Source organism: Pseudoliparis swirei, chromosome 13 (genome assembly GCF_029220125.1).
Source record: "Pseudoliparis swirei isolate HS2019 ecotype Mariana Trench chromosome 13, NWPU_hadal_v1, whole genome shotgun sequence".
Taxonomy (NCBI): Eukaryota; Metazoa; Chordata; class Actinopteri; order Perciformes; family Liparidae; genus Pseudoliparis; species Pseudoliparis swirei.
In genome coordinates, this window is record NC_079400.1 from 6669401 (window position 1) to 6686221 (window position 16821).

The 16821-nt window shown below is 42.9% G+C and overlaps 1 protein-coding gene across 1 annotated transcript in view; it reads right to left on the reverse strand.

The window, feature by feature from the left end:
* The window catches only part of LOC130203308 (disintegrin and metalloproteinase domain-containing protein 12-like), a 69592-nt gene that overhangs the window by 45596 nt on the left and 7175 nt on the right, over positions 1-16821 (reverse strand). The window contains exons 2-3 of the mRNA XM_056429370.1: positions 13329-13450; positions 10405-10478 (exon numbers count right to left, since the gene is read on the reverse strand). Of these exons, the coding sequence (XP_056285345.1) occupies positions 10405-10478; positions 13329-13450 (196 nt within the window). The remainder of the gene's footprint in view (positions 1-10404; positions 10479-13328; positions 13451-16821) is intronic.

Below are 16821 nucleotides of genomic sequence, written 5' to 3' on the forward strand. Positions count from 1 at the left end.
AGAAGTTGCTGACGGCAAGAAAATATGTGAGGAGAGAGAGAGACATGGCAGGTCGACAGAGAAGAAGGAGGACTGCTTTCACACCTCATCTGACAAAGCAAAAACACCAGAAACCTCCAATGCAGTCATCACACATCCTCCCCCCGTCTCCATCTACACCACCGCGGGGCCTCAGAAACATAACCTTAATGACGAGTGGGATGGGAAACCAAAAGCATCTGCTTTCTGCATGACATGGAGATAGGCGAAGACTCCGTCCTCCAGGTCCCAGACTTTTTCTCCGCACCGTTTCCTTTTATTAAAGCTACATTTAGCGATGAAGGAGGCATCTGAACTCCAACTCCGACACAGGTTTCATATCGGATTTCAACTTTTAAATGTGGGAACACAGAAGGACCAAAAACCCCAGGAGGTTCATCGGCAGATATGCTACCTTTTAGGGCAAGAAGGCAACCGCAACATGCAGCTGGAGCTTTTTGCTGTGGTAGTCGGCTGGAGCGGATGCTGTTCCTGCTTTCCATCCGGCATTACTTTTTCACAAGGACAGTGCTCTTCGTGAGCACGTGCATGGTAACAGAAGGCGGAAAAAAACCTCCTGGATCAGCTGAAAGAGGCAAGCTTCCTTCAGCCAAAATCTGACCGTCTGACTAATGACCACGCGTGACATCTTCGCTCAGTCAGTGACTCCGACACGCAGGGAGTGCTGGTCATAGGAAGGTCAGTGGAGTGTGAGAACGGACAGAACAGGATGGAGGACAAGCAGAGAGAGCATTCCCTCCCAGCTTAACTGACACTGTAACTCCGGCAGATCTATTTGTCTGTCTGTCAGAGGGAGGATGGAAGCCAGGCGTGAGCCTGGACTGATTATCTTTATGGTCAGCAGCCACGGAGGTCAAAAACTTTGGCTGCTTTTGTTTATTCCCTTTGGCACCCCAAAGCCTTGAGAAAATGAGATTCCACGACAATTTATGGAGAACGTTGGCCTCCTGAAAAGGAGATAACTAAAAAGACAGAAAGACAAACAATCTAATGGAAAGGACGATGAAGAGAGGGCCTTGGAAGAGGGATGCTTTGACTATCTTGGGTACTCCAAAATCCTCAAGAACCTCAAATAAAGCCACATTTTCTGGCATTTGTGTTTAAATAATTTGCCTTGCACATCTGGTACTGTTTATTGATTATACAACAATGTATTTGAGTATACAACCCATAATTACACAGACATGCTCCACTTTCATAGCTGCAATACATGAATAATAACAGTTCTTATGTTCAACACATTTGATGCTGAGATGCAGCCAGAAGGGCTCAACGAAACAAGATCAGATAGAAAAACACAATAAAAAATACTAATAAAGAAATAGCAACAAGTACAAGAAAACAAACTATTTTATTGTTTTTATTAACAATAAAATCACTCAAGCTAACCCAAATTAAAAGCTCAGTTAAAAGGATGTAGTTTAGGGTAACAGAGGTTTTTAATTATTTTTCATTTTGCCTGCTTATTTCCCTAAAGTCCACATAAAGCTAAGTTTGCAGGCATTCTGGGAAGACAGGGGTTGAAGACAGCATACAGGTTCCCAGTCTCCAACATCGACTAGTGCTGCCTTATATCAATAGTTAAACATCCAGTGCCCATTAAAATCACAATACTTAGTTGATTTGTCTTTTTCATTTCAAAACAATAAATACTTACAAACAAAGCAGTGAACATGAGGTGCTTTTGTGAAATGTTATGTTTGCTTGTTTATCTGTCAGATGAAAATGCTGGAATTAAAAAGACAAATCTTCAAAACTGTGTGTGTGGGAAAGCAATTTACACGATTTAAAGCTTTCATTTTGTGTCAAGTAACTAGCCAATAGATTATGTGATGGCTTTTGACACCTGCGTTATTGTTGTGGTGTCAGAGTATACCAGTACTGTCAAGTCCAGCTCCTGTTCACCGTTTCCAAAGGACGTGAAGACAACTCAAATTACTGACTTAATCTTTCTTTTATTTTTCTTTTGTTCGTTGATTGCTCTGCCAGTGAATTAGGTTGGAACCTTTAAGACAGAACATGAATTACATTTTAAATTAAAGATTTTAATTAAACATTTTATCCTTTTCATTTTTACCAAACTCAAAATGAAATATTCTTTTAACACAAAATCAGCATTTTTAAACACCATGAAATTAAACAAATCATTTCACCATTGCCATCTTTGGGTTGAACCTTGGAGTGACCTGAAGCGTCCTCTCTCTGCTGCTTGTCTTTACAAAATGCATCAGAGCATCCCCACAGGTGCTCCTAATAAGCAACACTGATTGCTGCTGCTGCTCCTGCTGCTGCTGCACTCTGGGAAATGTAGTCTCACACAACTAGGCCCTCAGATTCAGCTCAACAAGTACTCTGTAATATATTTTAAAATAAACATATTGAATAGTGTTTGGGAAAGACGCAAAACTAAATATGAACTTTGTGTAATGCCACATAGCGCAATTTAACAGTACTTGTCCTGTCTGCTATAGAGGATTCAGAGTAATTATGGATAAAACACGAGGTTATGCTCTTATTCAAGGAATTGTTCTCAATACATCCACAAGATGGATGGAGAGCTGGAAATAAAAGAAATAAAACGTGCTTAAACTTGGTCAGCCTTCTGGAATATGTTGAAACACACAGCAATAAATGTTCTTATGTCAAAACCTCGTCTTACACTCAATGTAATGTTGCAAAGAAATTACATTAAATGTCTCGAAATAAAACATGTGGCCTCGTCTACTTTCAAAATCCCCTCTGTTCATAGGGGGGGGGGGGGCTGTCTGGTTGTCTCTCTGTTGCCTCATGTCTTCAAAGCTCTGGCCTCTGATAGCTGGATCGTAGCCTAAAGATGCGAGTTTGGATCCCTGTTGTGGAAACAAAACCCACTCCTCTTCTTTATCATCATCATCATCATCATCATCATTACCCAAATGGAAGGCATGAGTGTAATGTTTTGATGTTGGTATTTTAACGTTGGCCCGATGGATTCCTGAAACATTCACGATGTCCACGCATCCTCATTTCAAACTGTATTGTTTTAATATTAAAATGCACGTACAAACCGCAATGCTCAAAGAGTACATCTTTATCTTTACTCTCTGTGAGCTCTTTGGTGATGGCTCGTCCCCCAGAGAGAAACTGCTGATTACAGCAGGTTTTACTTGGCTGTGTCCATCGTGGTGAAGGGAGGGAGGCTGAGGAATAGATCTACCAGCTGGAGTCTTGAGACCCCCACGGTCCGTCTGGTAAAAGGCTCAGAGCGGAGAGGGGAGGACCACTATCACCGCACAAAATGTCTTTTTTTAAAAGACATTGAGCCTGATACTCAATCTTCCCTTTGTTCAGTTTCATACTTAAAGTCCCCTCTCCACCCAAAAGATTGTGACGTCACCTGGTTTGACCTTCACTGTGCAGAACGGTGCATGTGCAGAATTTGACATTAGCAGGCTGTTTTTGCTGAAGAGGTAAAGTTTCTCTGCGCTCACCTTGAATCTGTGTTTAAAGTGTGTGTGCTGATGATTTTGTGACTTCACCAACGGGAGGTCAATCCTGGCACAATTTAGAAGTTACACAAGAGTGATGTGGAAACATTAAAACAAGGTTTTCAGTGAAGTAGGAGATGGAGAGAGGAGGTGTCATGAAGTTAAACTATTTAAATGAGAATATTTTTATTTTTACTTTGTACTCCATGTTTATCATTTGGTGGTATGTAGTTTGATTGTTTGGTCCTTCCCTCCCTCCTCATTGGGTCCTACTCTTGGAGGGTATAAACATGTGGGAGGGGATGGGTGGGAATCTTTGGCGGGTGTTTATGTGGATATGGATGGATTTGGATGTGTGCTGATTTTATTTTGTTGTAGATATATATATATATTTTTCTCGATGTCAAGGAATAATCTGTTTGTGGAAAATGCCAAATAAAAAGTTATAAATGAGAATATTTACATTTTATTCATGGATGGAATAGATACAATTGAAATATCTTGTAACATCGTTATTAGAAAAACTACATCAAACACACATTACATTTCATAACTTAGTATTTGTATAAGTTTTAAAGCATGTCTGTGGGGAAATAAATGAAACATTGAGGTGAGCAAGTTCTTGATTTCTTTTTCTATGTGACTTCAAGGAAGAGACGACATGAGAATTAGGGGCCGACTTGAAAGCTGGACGTATAGAATTTAGCAACAGGTGAACTGAGTTGTTTCGGGAGCTTTGACGTTTATGTTGAGAAGCTTCTAGACCAACACAAAGTTATTTAGACAGATGCACGGTGTGTGTGCATCTCACTCTTCTTCATCCCGAGAGGGACAGCCGTTCTCAGAGTTACTGGGTGCTTCCTAATTAATTAGGGACGCCGAGTGGCGAGTCCACCTTATTAATTACTTCTCTAAGCTTGAAAATAATTGGAGTTTCTGAGAAGCCATTTCAAAAGCGCGAAGCTCCTTCCAAAACATTCCCTTTTGAAGGAAGTAGTTAAAAGGCACCGGCTCTGGACAGAGACGAGCTCCTTTCCAAGGCTCCTCTTTGAAACTAATGAATCACAGTGTATCCTGGCCTTGCAGCCACCAGGGTAACAAGAAAGGTACAAAGGCTAGAGTTAACCTCAGTGCATTCTTTTCCCGGAAATACGTTTTCAAATATTGTGTGCGTGTGTGTGTGTTAATTTTGCTGATGAGAGTGTATTTTTGCCTGCGTAAGACGGGGAATAAATGAACATTGGTAAGCATGCAGGATAACCAAGTTACATGGGAGCATCTGCTCATGATGATGCCGAGTGGACTGGGCTGTTTGTGCTCCTCTACAATTACTTGCGCTGTAATGTACAGTACACACCTGCCGATGACTCATTCCCCAACTGTCTGACTGTCATATATCGATGAGTCAAAGGACAAGCTGGTTAAGCACTGACAGTCGATACAGATGTGTGTTTGGGATAAGACCATGCCCTAAGATAATGTCATTTCCACAGGGATAACAGGGAAATAGCAGGAAGAGCACATACAGCATCTAAAGAGACCCACATAGACCCACTTTTGTCTTTTTATAAGAGGGGGGGGGGGGGATAGATGGCTCTTTAGGGGGAGATAGTCGGTCAGGAGGAGTGGTATACATCACCTGAAAGCTGGAAACCTGAAGATTAATTTGAGGTGCAGCCCAGATGTGTGTCTAGTGAATTTATAAATAAATTATTGTCAATATAAAGCGTAGAGTCGTATATCCTCTTAATACCAAAGCAACCCATTTTCATCCACATATCTTGAGGTGGGAAGTCAAGCGACCCCTCAGAAAACCGCAACTATCCCTCGAATCTTAACAATAGGAAGCTATTATTCTTATTTGACCATTTGAGACTATATTGCTCAAGAACAATGGAATTATTGAGTTTTTCACAAGTATTGTTGAAGTTATGTTTTGTTCTTTGTATTATTGGCATGTTTCAAAATTAAAAAACACTGATATGAGTTATGATTTCTGTTTGACTGTAAGATATATCTAAACTAAAAAATAGAATCCAGTTTAGTGGCAGAAACCAGCTACCCGTCATGTGTATCCCAACTAAATACTAAAAAACTAAATCCCACTGAAAGTGATTCTATTGGTCAAGCATCGTGTCAATCAAGAGAAAGATTTACCTTCAAGAAACAATGGGAAAGTTAAAAAAGAGCATGTTAAAAAGGTCAATAACAGCCATTCTGCAATAAACACACTTGAACTAGTCCAGTCAAACAATGGGGAAGGAGTTGATACACTCCTGGCTTGATGACAAGAGGAAGGATTTGATACACACGGTCACACATTGGGTTCGACGGTCCTTACACAATCTGTGTGTGGCTCAGCAACCGAGGTCAATAACTCTACAAAAGGAGGACACCAGAGATGTCTTTTTTCCAGAAAGAGTTGGTAATTTGTGTGGCGTCCTAAGCCTTCTGTTTGTCCAGCTCCCCGAGAGAGGGTGTTTCCTGTCTGTGTTTTCAGTGAGACACGACAATGTCTTCATTGAGAGAAGCAACAGGTCACAGGCCAGCAGCAGTCCAGCCTGAGGGAGGGAGTTAAATAACATCTCCAAAACCCCAAACTGGGACAAATTGTGTCTGGATCCCGCCCAGGCTGCATTTGTATTGTTGTTCCAAACAACATGGAGATGGAAGAAGTTTGTAGCCAGGCCTTTCACTCAGGATATATAGCCTCTGCCCGCCCTCTGTCCAGGGAAAAGTCCAGATTAAAGAGAAAATAAAGGGCCTTTTTGTTTTGCAGCACAACCGACTGCAAAAGATGAATAGCCAAACCTCCAGGCCCCTTATGCTTAAGGCTGAACAACATGATGAACAGGGAGAAACCCCAAGTGAAGGCTACTGAGAACATCTTCGGCCCAGCTGACGAGCCCCAGGCCTCCTTCAGTGATCCTGCGGTCCATTGGAAGGGGAAACCGGACTTTACTTACCCACCAGGATGATTTAGAAGTCACCTGTGGTTGCATCAGGTAGTTTTATAGACCACCTTTTTAACTGATCACATCCTTTTGTCCTTGACAGCATCTCCTGGCACCACATTTTAAGATATATATGTTTGGCTTTGAGCACTGTAATTAAACTACTCATTAAAGAAGTATTGTAATATTAACATGCACTCCAGGGCTTTATTCACTGTTTGGTTCTCCTTCACCAATACATATTCAACTCTCAGCACAGAGGACTGCAGCAGCTAACGATCCAAAAAAAATCACGTACAAAAATACCGGCAGCTCAAACTAGAACTGTCTAGAGAGCGAATGCTCTTTTTTTCTTGCAGATAATGTGTTCACTTTTTTCCCCATGAGGCCCCAAATTATGATAACAATGTGTACTTCATGTCTGAATGCTCTTTATACACGCACAAACATATTTGTACAAATAAGAGCGAGCATCATTTATAGCCAAGTCACACAAAAGGACTTTTTTTAACCCTGATCATCTGAAATCAAAATCCGTAAAGGTTTTGAACTTGTCGATATAGCAGTGCATGGGTTCATAAGATGGCAGCACTTCCACTTGGAGAGGGGCCTTGATCTTTCAGGCAGACATCTCTTGAACCATTATTTGGAGCCGGAAATGTAGGAATATCTGACGCCTACATCCGCTGCTTCCACGGCCCTTAATGCCAGAGAGCAGACACACCAAACAATGCAACCCATCGCCTCCCAAACACAGCAGCTACAAACCATTAAGAGCAGTTTTCATCATGTTCCAGGCTTTTGAAACGTCATCGGTGCCACTGACACGACACAGCTCAAAGTCACAGAGAGAAACGGCGCTTCATTAGAAGCAGACATCCGGCACAGAACGCATTTTCTCACATTGAATGAAAAATCATTACACCAAAAGACAAGGACAGTTACAATGTGAACGCTTTTTTATGTGGTTCTTTTTTTGTAATGGAACTTGTCACTGGGAGGATGTCACACATGTATTTCAGTATGATAAAGCGTCACTTATCAGGAGAAATGAAACAGTGTGAAGTCAATAGTTCACAACTTCTTTTGGAAGTAACTGTCTCTCCTCACAGATTTATCATGAATGGACTGGTGGCATGTGACAGCTCAGCATGCCACTGATGGCACCTGCATTTGAAAGATGAGAATATCTGAATTCTTTGTGTTTCTTCTAATATTTTCGTTTTATCATCGAAGTTTAATACATCAAAAGGAGTTTAATAAGTCAGTCGTTGTAGCATAAAACGTTTTTGTTAAATGTGTAGTTCATTGAAGACACATTTATTTCTTAACGTTATTGACTGAGCTTTCTGAGAGCAAGTTTGAGTAACACTTTCTATGACGCCCATGACTATAATGCATTATAAACATCCTTATATTAGTGTTATTATCTGTTAATGGCACTGAAACATAATAAGTATAAGCACTCATACACATTCATAATGCTTTATAGCAATAATTATAAGCCTTTTAGAGTGACTTACAAGGTCAAGTATCATAATACTTCAAAAGTGCTAAAGATTCACTGACATGTGTTTTTACAAAGTTCATAGTGTATTATATTCGTTATAGTTAAATACATCAACAACTTTGTATAATGCATTATAACGTGATTATAAGTTGGTGTTGTTTGCTTTCGTTAAAGTGACAATTTACATTAAATCTATGCGAAATGTGAAATGAATGTTCCTTTCCCTACTTATAGTGCACTATAAAAAGATAACTTATTTTTATACTTAACCTTATAAGTCATTATAAACTGCTTTGTAATGTGTTCTAATGATTATGGCCATAAATCATTATGAACATGTGTATCCTTGAGTAGATAATAAGTATGTGTATACATTATAGGGAAATACATGTGGCGTGTTGTTACAACAGGGATCAAGCTGAAGGTTCAAGATAAGACCTTCAAATGTCAAGATGTGTTCTGAATAGTTAGATTAGCATTTTTTGTTTTTGTTTATGGCCTTAAGTCCAGCCACTTAAAACATGAAGTTAAATGAGAACTTTTTTTTTTGCAATAAATTGACAGAATACTTTTTTTAAAAATAATTTAAAGCTGTTTGCGGTGTACTTGTCATCCGCCAGCCTACCAGCTCTCTGTTACACTGCAGGGTGATGTGAGTTCAGACATACACTGAGCGAGTTTACCTCTCAAAACAACAACAGAAATAATCACATTCAGCTGCGCAGAGAACATCTCGCTTGTGTTTGGTTGCCAGTGATATTTATTAACACAGACCTGAGAAAACACAAATAAATCCGCGCGGTTTAAATCAAATCATTTAATTCTGGACCACACTTTTTCCCCCTCACTCGACTGATCCCGTCTGTGTTTGAACAACTGGATTTCATCAGCGGCATGCCGCCAATGTGCCAGCAGCCTCAGACTAAAAACTCTCACTTAATGTCAGCACAGTAGGTTCAGTTCTGGCTCCGGTGCACTGATCCGCAGCGCAAACTCCACTCAACAACACACATCCCCTTCAAATCCACGTCCTGTTTGTGATCCGTCTCGTCAAACATGCATGGCATGAAGTCGCTTCTATTTTGGACTTATCACAGAAGTGTGTGAGAATCCCGCAGATGATACAAAACTCTGCCCCAGTAATTAAACCGTGTTATCCAGACTCGCTGTAAAAGGCTGAGAGTCACGTCTGACGGTTTGGTATTTGGAATGCATGGAGGTTCGTTGGAGGAAAGTCTTTCCATCTTTAGAAAGATCTAGATTGCACGTCTCCGTTTGTTCCTTTTGGCCCCGGGGTTCGAGCTCAACTGTGGACTTTACATGTAATGCTACTGGACAATGATGACGGCCACGCCGGGTGATAATCATGTGGGGGAATGCGCGGTGTGTTTCTACTGTGGATCCCAATTAGAGATGAGATGTTTTCACTGCAAGGCAACACAAGCCCCTGTTATAAAAGGGGGCTGGTGAACATTTGACAATCTGCAAGTCAGCTTTGCAAAATCCCCAACTGTGCAGAGCGGGAATGTCATTCGACAGAAACACTGTGGAGTGTGGTTTCCCGTCAACAATATTTTCAAAGCAGGTAAGCCATAAAATTGCGGTCGCTGGTGTTGAAAGCTTTGTCCCACATTCCGCAGGTGGAATTTACATATATTAAGTCTTGGGAACAAGTGAGATTAATGGCGGACTCTGAATATAAAAACACATCCGCTCTCTCTCGCTCCCCCCCCCGTTCTCTCTGTCACACAGACAGCTCTTGCTTGTTCCTGGTTGCTCATGTGTGGCAGCGGAGCTGGACGGAAAAAAACATATTGCTCCATCAATCAGGACGCATTCTTCTTCGACTCGCAGGCTGTCGGAGGACGAGGCCGCGTACAGTCAGCCGCTGTGCAAAGATGCAAAGGTGACAAATACATCCCACCGAAGAGATACAGCGATGTCTCAAACTGCACCTATTCGGATAACGTGATGTCGTTCAAATGATGCTCCCACTCCCTGCCAGTCCCTTCACTGACACCGTGTTGACACAGTATCCTAATATACGGAGCGAGGAGTGTGTGCCGTGTTCAAACAAAGCCTCCTTCTCCCCTGTGTTACGCCAATCGATCAAATGAACAGATAGAGGGAGAAGAAGGGGGAAGATGTCGGTTTTCATCAAAGTCTCACTGATGTATTCAAGAGTTCCTATCTTTCAAGTCTTTGTTTCAGCGCACCAAAAAGACCAAAGTGTGTACAAAGGGTGCACATTCACACAGCGCAAGAGGGAAGGAGCGGTTTCCTCCTTCCCGCCGCCTGGCTGCTCTGTGTGACACACAACTTGGCTGCAGCCCCAGTTGTAGCCCGCGGGGCAGTGCATGTGTCGCCCATTTGTACTGTCGGAAGCACTCAGTTCAAAACGAAGGCCAAGTGTAAATGGGGGGGGGACACTTACTCGTTTTTCTCCAGAGCCAAGAGCAGCTGCTCACCTTCCGCTTCAATCAGGAGCTTCAGTGATGCAGGGTGACTCTGAAGAGAACACAGACAGGAGGGGAGAAGACGGATTGGTTATGGAGTCAGACAGACAGCGGCGTGATGGAGAAAAGATGGCTCCGGTGCTCTGGTAGCTAGCATGCTTTAGATTTCGGAAAACATATGAAACGGGTGCTGTGTGTGGCAATAAAACATTTTTTTAAAGCAATTATTTCTTAAAATGCTTAATTACAACCATGATGAAACTTTGGCTGAGCCACCCAGCGCTGTGAGAAAGAAACGCAGGAGGCCGTTTTTAATTGAGGCATCGGAAATCCTTATGAAACGACTTTGTATCTTAGAACAAGAGCTGAGAGGATTAACTTTATGTTTCTATTCCATTTGACATTAATCCTGCAGAAAGCCAGTCGTTTTCGCAACCCTGAGCTTCAACACTGAGGGGCCACGAGTGTCTGTTGGCGTCAGATGAAGGGGGACCCGGTCGTACATCACGTCTGTCAGTCACGCTGCGCCGACACCCACACACACGCAAACACACACACACACACACACACACACACACACACACGTCAACACATAACCGCCCTCCCCTCGCGTGTGCTCTTGCTCAGAAACACAAAACAAAAAATAATCATCTGTCTCGCATTCTTCATCGCTTGGCAACAACGCACACAAACACATTACACACACACACACACACACACACACGCAACGCAAGTAGTTCAATCTGGATCAACTGTGGCAAAGAGCCCTGCTCTGGGTTAAGTCATCCATCACCCCCGGTGGAGAAGAATGTCTAGTGGATCACAAGAGGATCTGGAAGCAGAGCGCTTACGGTTGGAGGCGGTATCGTTGCACAAGCCAAGCGGGACTAAACTTCCTGCTCTCTTCTGTTCAGACAGCGTTCTCCGAGACTTCGACAGAGATAGTACGCCGGATGTTTGGGCTTGTTGTTAGGGGAATGATATATTCAACTCAGCTCTTAATATCCCCTTCATTATGAGAAGTCTTTCCTTCGCAGATCTGAGTTTCTTTTCTTCTTTTTCTTTTCTTTTCTTCGGGTAATAACGTCCCAAAGAAACCTCGTGGCACCATGTCTGTTTGGTTAAGCCAGACCAAATTAATTCACAGATGAATTGACTCAAATATAACAACCTGGAATCTCACGCTGTTCTTTTAAAGCTGCCCGGCAGCCATGTATTTTGTTTAAAGTCTGGGATTATGACACCAAACAGAGCCAAGGATGCTGGGTTTCAAACCGCCGGGTTGTGAAGTGTTTTCCTTCTTTTCTCAGAGTCTGATATTGTGCAGCTGTCTTATTGCGCCAAATCCATGTCAATAGTTTTGATATTTTGAAAGAAATAATTGAAACTGAAAGTTTAAGTTTTGGTCATGAAAATACTACAACGTATTCAAAAAAAGTTTAGGAAACGATTTTTGGCGTTAAATATAACTTTGATTCAGTTCAGGAATTGTTTCATTTTCATTTAACCCTCCTGTTACCTGAGGGTCAATTTGACCCCATTCAATGTTTAATGTCGGTGTTCTTTGGGGTCAATTTGACCCCAGGCTGTTTTTCACTGTGTCAAACATATAAGAAATATCAACTTTTTTATATATTTAAAGGGCTATTTAGGTAGTCAACAAACAAACATAAAGTACCTCACACTTAAACTTGGAAAACAATATTAATTCTAATAATTTTCTGGAGGTTTTAATTGCTGGGGTCAAATTGACCCCAAGGGTAAAATATGTCAGTAAATATAAAGGTAACAGGAGGGTTAAACATTGAATGGGGTCAAATTGACCCTAAGGTAACAGGAGGGTTAAATCAATTTTTTTAAATATTTGAGTTATAGTTTTCAGTTTTTTACAGTTTCAAATCAAAACTCAACACTTTCTAAACACCATATTCACATGATAGGCAGGAAGAAATGGACGCCAGTGACAAGGTTCTGTTTAGCAACCTGTTTCAGAGCGTATACTTGGCACACATCGCAGTGTAAGAGCAATAAACTACGCCAGACTGGGCCGTTCAACAACCACACTTTAATATTTTTCCCCATGAAGGGTTATTTTCCCCCTGAAGGGTTATTTGGGAGTTTTTCCTGATCCGATGTGAGGTTTTGGGACAGGGATGTCTATGTGTACAGATTGTAAAGCACTCTGAGACAAATTCGTAATTTGTGAAATTGGGCTATACAAATAAACTGAATTGAATTGAATTGAATATCTGACGTTTCTCTTTTCCACACATGGCAGTGAACGCAGCGCAGTGTTCGCTTGCGATGGCGTTCGCTTCACCCGGACAACCCGCTGGTGCCAGCAGGCAGGTACATCGCAGCTGTTTTTTAATAGATGCTCTGGGAAATTATCCTAAATATTACACATGCTGCCACCAACACAACTCCCCGTGATGTTTTAAAACAGAGATGATTTCAGTCTGAATCCCCACTCATTTTGTTGCACAGGTGGTGGAAGCCTAATGGGCATTGAAATCAAAATGGTTTGTGGAAACAACAAACTATTTTGATTATTTTACTGTAATTATATTGCAATCTGCCTGCCGGGTTATGAAATACAGCGTTATTGGTCTGATTGATGGTGGTGAGAGAAGAAATGGCTTAAAATACGAAGCTTTATCCTTAAGGGAGGAGGAGAATCCCTCGTATAGATTTTAATATTTCTTGTATACAGGTCCACCTTGACCTGATGGTGAGGGGATGTCCTCTCAAGGTGAAGAGGTAATCATAAAGATTCATCTGCAGGGGGCCGTGAATATCAATGGCAAATTTCACAACACTATCATCAGTAACGTCATGATATCTGGACCAGTGTCGGATAAACAACTGGAAGCAGAGCAAAACATCAACAACTCCTCTTCACCTGGGATCTGAGCCGGCCGACGGGTTTCCAGTCTTGTCCAACAAGCTGAAGAGGAACCGTCGTCCCGTAGTGTTTCTGCTTCGCTGCTGGTCTGTGCCGAACACTCGGGCTCAAAGGATTCCCTGCAAAGAAAATCAACACACCATGTGAGAATACACAGAGAACTTCAAAGGGATCGAGCTTCATTCTGAATGATGTCAGTGTCTGTAAAACCAGACGGCGTCCATCTCCGTGGGCACAAAGAATGGGCTCATTTCTGAACTGATTTTCTACACACATTACCGATGAGTAATTCCTCCCCGCTATTAAAGGCCTGAGCCTGGAGTTCATTAGCGACATCAGAACACAACCTAAGAGTACAGCTGCCTTCCAATATGTCACTTCAACTAAATCACAGTGCTTGTATGTGTCTTTTGTGCGTCACGGCACACAAATACCGCTGTCTGAACGTTGTTTGTCTCTCATAACTAACAATTATCCACGCTGACAAAATGCCACCTCCGATACGTCCTCGCCCCTCATGAACACCTCCTTTTTAGAGGCTGTCAGTCGAATGGAGCCCGTCCTCCTCTGCCATTATGCATGGATGCAGCAGCGGTAATCAGCGCTCTCAGACATCAAGCAATGAGAACCGAAGCCTGTGGAGAAACCGGAACCGCCCCCTCTGCCCTTCCAGCTGCTTAAATCTCCACAGTTCAGCGGCGTGAAGAGTTTTCGAGCGGGCAAACTGGGGTTGCTGCTGCTCGTGTGATAACTCACGGGGCTCGCGTCCAGGACGCAATGCAGGGATTAGACGTCGCTTCGGGGCATTGTTCCCAGCATGCTTCTATCTCCCCTCTCTGTGTTCTGACAGGGTGTGAACTGAGCCACAGCTCTCGGAGCTCTGCTGCGTTGCCAGTCGTTTTAAGAATATATTCGTCCCCGAATCCAATACTGACGTCGCCGAGCGTGCAGCCAGGAGATGAAGTGGCAGAAAAGAAACACCACCAACCCAATGAAACCTTCTACCACTACTTCTAAGTGAGCAATCGCTGGAAAGAGTACGCCGTGAGCTCACACGGAGCCTGAATGCAACGCTGAGAGCCACTGGAGGACATGGCTAATCGGGTTCCTGCGGTAATCAGCTCCTCGCAGCGGGGAAGCTTTTCCAAAGCGTGGTTCTCTTACTGAAACAGCAGGGGGGGCTTGCAACATTTGTCTATGTGCAAACGGCAAAAATCAAATGTTTGCTCTTTTATTTTTTTCTTCCACTGCTGCTCCATCGAGCGTTTCCAAACAACAGGAAACTGATTTGGTTTCAGGCTAATGTCAGTGGACTTGTGAGAAGTTATGCGTGTGGCCTGAGGCTCATTACCTTCGCATTGAAAATGCGGAAGGTTATGTTTTGATCGTTGTGTATTTATTTATTTATTTGTATGCGTGTTACTCGCATAACAAAAAAAGTATTAAACTGAATCGCATGAAATTTGGTGGAATGATTGGTTATTATCCGGGGATCATTTGATTAGATTTTGGGATCGATCGGGTCAAAGGTCAAGGTCATGAAAAGGTCCAAATCTTCTTGAATCGCATGAAATTTTGTGGGATGATTGGTTATTATCCGGGGACCATTTGATTAGATTTTGGGATCAATCGGGTCAAAGGTCATGGTCAAGGTCATGGAAAGGTCAACATCTGACAGGTCAACATCTGACAGGTCAACATCTGACAGGAAGCATCACAGCCTGGTTTGGCAACTGCTCCGCTCAGGACAGGAAGGCTCTGCAGAGAGTAGTGCGTTCGGCTGAGCGCACTATTGGAACACCACTCCCCCCTGCAGGACTTGTACCACAGGAGGAGAGACAGAGAGACAGGATCGGAGGATCAGGATCCTCACCACCAACAACAACAGACTGTTGCAGCTCAGGCGGCAGGCAGGCGCCCTCACGCACAAGAACAGAGAGACTGAGACGAGAGAGTTTCTTTCTCAGGCCATCAGGATTGTGAACTCCCCTCCCACCCCCCCCCCCCCCCCACATACACCCACTGCCCTCTACACACACACACACACACACACACACACACACACACACACTGTAAATATTGTGTTGTTTTTTATTTGTAAATAGTGTGTACTTGTTGCCCTTGCACATTCCTGCTGAGCATTGCCACTTTCATTTCACTGCACACCCTGTGTGTGTATGTGACAAATAAAACATCTTGAATCTTGAATCTTGAATCTTCTTTTTACCATAGCATGGTAAATTTTTATCCAATTGGCATGCAACTAATGCCAACATGTTCATAATTCAATGTCCAATATTGTGATATGCGAAGGTATGCGCTCTACCGAGTGCCCATTCTAGTTTATGGTATGTTTTGAAATTGGGACTTTGTTACTTCTTAGTTTTCGGTCCCATTTGAAACACAAAAACACAAAACACCCTCAAGGGGGACAGAGAGTATTATTAGCAACACATTCAAGGTCCTTCCTTCGAGGTTCACATCACTTCTGTCTCCCTACTCATGACTCACCCAGCTAAATTGCTGAGTCTGCTTATTATCCGGCATTAATAACCCAGGTCAGGCAGAGACACTCCTCCCCCCCCCCTGCTGAGCGTTGTTCTGGTTCTCCTCTGAGGAAACCACCACTCTGGAGTTCTTCACAGAGCCGCACCAGCTGATAGCGGAGAGTCAGAGGTGACCAGCTCAGCGGTCCTCATCCAGCTCCAGACTCATGATGAGAAGCAGACTCTGGCAAGGAGGGATTGGCATCACACACACACACAAAGGGGGAGAAGCATCCTACCCTCATTAGTCCTAGAAAAGCACACCGTCTGGGGGAGGTGGGCATGCTGAGTAAGGGAACGCATGACAACCAGTGTGAAAAGTACGGATGGATAAACACAACACACGAGGGGGAAGCAGGGAGAAGTTGACAGAGAAAGGTCATGTCCACATTGCGGTTAGGAAACACACACACACACACACACAGCCTTTTCTGTGGCATGCTCCACGTCAACTTTGAAGACGTGGTTCCCAACCATACAGCGTTTGGTTCCCTGACTTCAAAGTCAACAAGAGAATGAGCATTTTGTTCATGTGGTGTGCTACGAGATTTAATTCCCGCTTATAAATGGCTTATATTAGTGGAAACAGTGTGCAAGCTCAGTTTTCTTTTCCTCCACGTGCTTGGGAGAGACATTTGGTGTGTGGAGTGTGTAAGTGGCTTTTGTTAGCTAGAATGTTATAAGTGCCACCAGAGGCATTAAGGGAGTGGTAAAAGTGGCACCAGAGCCCAAAGCCTTATTTATATGTTCATTAAAGGAGAGTGTAAACAGAGGTCTTAATGAAGCAGAGTTCTGGCCATTTTCAGCCCCCCTTATGCTTCAGCGTACACAAGGAGAGTTTGTGCCATTTATATTGCCTCAATAAAGTCAAATGCGAGGTGGGAGGAGAGTGTGTGCGTGGACGTGGAAATGGGAACGTGAGTTTTTGTTCTTGTGTGAGTGAC